Here is a 2,500-nt window from a genome sequence, read left to right on the forward strand (position 1 = left end):
AGTTCCATTGTCATCACTCTGATCAGGTACTTCCTCTGCAAAACCTTTCTCTACATATTCGTTGATCGCTGTTTTGTAAGCCTTAGCTTTCACAGGGTCTTGCCTTAACTTTCTTTCAACACTTTCCAGGCGTCTCAAAGCTTGTGCATAATTACTTTCTAGCTTTGGAGGATCTCGTTTCCATGGTAGTCGCACCTCATAGTTATGTCCATCAAAGTTCAATCCTCTATTGAAGTCAGCAACAGCACATTCTTCCTCTTGTGACATAGCAGGGTCCTCGATCTCTGCAATACCAATTGATTCCAGTTCCCAGAATCTTTTCAATGTTTCGTTAACTCCACCGTTTTCTACAACTGTCAGCATGGATGAAGTTTGTCTTGATTGGCGTTTTACTTGTCCCGTGACAATCCAGCCGAGGCAAGATTCCACAGCAACAAGTGACTCCCTGGAACTACCTCTCTTACAGACCCCAGTCACAAATGAGTAGTAGTGGTCTGCACCAATAAGAACATCTACTTGAACTGAACCACGAGGATAACTGTCTGCAAGAGTTAAGCCTTGAAGATGAGAGTTCTTATGGAAGTCCATCTGTACTGGCCCGAGAGGATTACAAATTTTGGAAATAGAAAGGGCCTCTATCTCCATCTTTGAATCTCCCTTAATTGGTGAAAGGGTAAATTTCACTCTTTGGAATCTCTTCGTTTCGCTGGTTTCCCCACCTAGCGTTGTGACACTTAATAGCTCTGAGGGACCTTGCAGGTCAAGGGCCTCTGCAATGTTCTTTCGTATATACGAACGTTGACTCCCTGAATCTAGTAAGACACGGACTGTCATTTCTTGACCCTTAACAATTAACCTGGCCAATGCTGTCGGTAGGAGTGTTTCTCTCATAGGTAATGCAGGCTTAGTTGAAGCCAATCCACTTAAACTAGTGTTGCTTAGGTGCCGAGGTGTAACAACTGACTGCTGCCCATGCAATAACCAGTGATGTCGGTGACCACAATTCGCTACAGAACACTTAGGATGGCGACAAATTCTGGAGAAGTGCTTGTGGTTGCTAGGTTTTAAACAATTGAAACACAGTTTGTTCTCTTGCACTAGTTTCCATCTGCCATCAAGTGATTTTTCATTAAACATTGGGCAATTTTGTGAGTCATGATCTGCCTTGCAGAAATTACAATTTGGCTGTGTTGGAGGGCGTGTTTCACCAAGTAGTGCAGAAGCAGTATACATCTCATTCTCACCACCCATTTTGGGAGATGAAGACTTTCTTCGGTTTTCTTTACCTTTATCAAAACTGTGATTGCCTGGGGCGATGTTCCCATTTGAACTTCTTTCTCCTGCTTCTTTGGACACAACTTGTCGGTTAAGAAATTTAAAGAACAATTCAAGGCCTATTTCATCTTCTTGAGTGTCTGCAAGTGTCAACTCCCATTTTTCCAATAACTGAGGTGGTAACTTTGTCTCAAAAAGGGGTAACAAAATACATCCATGGTTCATTGGATCTTCTCCAAGAGCCTCCAAAGCTCTAGTTCTGTTCATAAAGGTATCATAGAGATCTCTGAGGGAGGATGCATTAACAACTGACCTAGCATCCATCTTGATGACAGATTTCACTAGAAATGAGATGATCATACGTTTTCGTCCATACCTGTGTTTAAGGCATTCAACAGCTGCTTCATAATTTGCTCCGGTTACTTCATATCCGTCTATTGCTTTCAAGGCATTTCCAGTTAGCACCGAGCGTAGATAAGTAAACTTCTGAACATTTGGTAAATCAACATTGTTATGCACTGCAGCTTCAAACTGATCCCAGAAGTTTTGAAATTTCAACACATCGCCATTAAACTTTGGCAACTCAATTCTCGGTACTTTCAGATTTGAGGATACACGACTGTCACTGTATGCAATATCCTTCGAGGAGTGATCTCCCACATCGCAATCTTTATTTAGGAATTCATGAGCAGCATCCACAGCTTTATCTACTTCACTCAGAATTTTTCCCCATCTTCGGAGTTCCTCCTCCATCATATCCTCTGCAACAAGCGCGATTAATTCATTTCTCAGTTGAAGATAATTCTCACGGTACACAGTTAGCCTTTCAATTCTCAACTGCACTTTGATTTTGTTGCTTGCATTTTGACTTAGATACAAAATATCCTGAATCAACGCATCCATATCCATTTGCAAGGCTCTGGCTTTACGTCTAATCGAACTAACCTCCTGAATTTCAACTTCACTTTTCACTTGAAGAGGTTCCTTCGAAGCCTCGGCGAAATTCGAACCTTCCTTTAATTCTGGTGCAATGAAATTTGACTTCGAATCACGCTGAGCGTTCACTAACCTTTCCAGTAAGCCTTTTCTCTTTCCAGTAGTCGGCAATCCCTTTTTTCCAAGCATTTCACGAATTTGAGTGAGAGTTGAGATAAGTCTTCCATTTTGCTTGAGGAACCGGTGGCCATGTGGTTGCAACTGATGACCTTGCAAAGAATTACAAATT

General features: G+C 41.8%; 1 protein-coding gene across 5 annotated transcripts in view; it reads right to left on the minus strand.

Annotated features, from left to right (window-relative positions):
* Positions 1-2,500, minus strand: part of LOC138000294 (uncharacterized) — a 39,301-nt gene that overhangs the window by 514 nt on the left and 36,287 nt on the right. For all 5 annotated transcript variants that reach the window (XM_068846613.1, XM_068846610.1, XM_068846608.1 and 2 more), the window contains one exon: positions 1-2,500. This exon is cut by the window's left edge and continues 514 nt beyond it; it is cut by the window's right edge and continues 3,447 nt beyond it. In XM_068846613.1, the coding sequence (XP_068702714.1) occupies positions 1-2,400 (2,400 nt within the window). In that variant the 5' untranslated portion in view covers positions 2,401-2,500.

Source organism: Montipora foliosa, chromosome 4 (genome assembly GCF_036669935.1).
Source record: "Montipora foliosa isolate CH-2021 chromosome 4, ASM3666993v2, whole genome shotgun sequence".
In the NCBI taxonomy this organism is placed as follows: Eukaryota; Metazoa; Cnidaria; class Anthozoa; order Scleractinia; family Acroporidae; genus Montipora; species Montipora foliosa.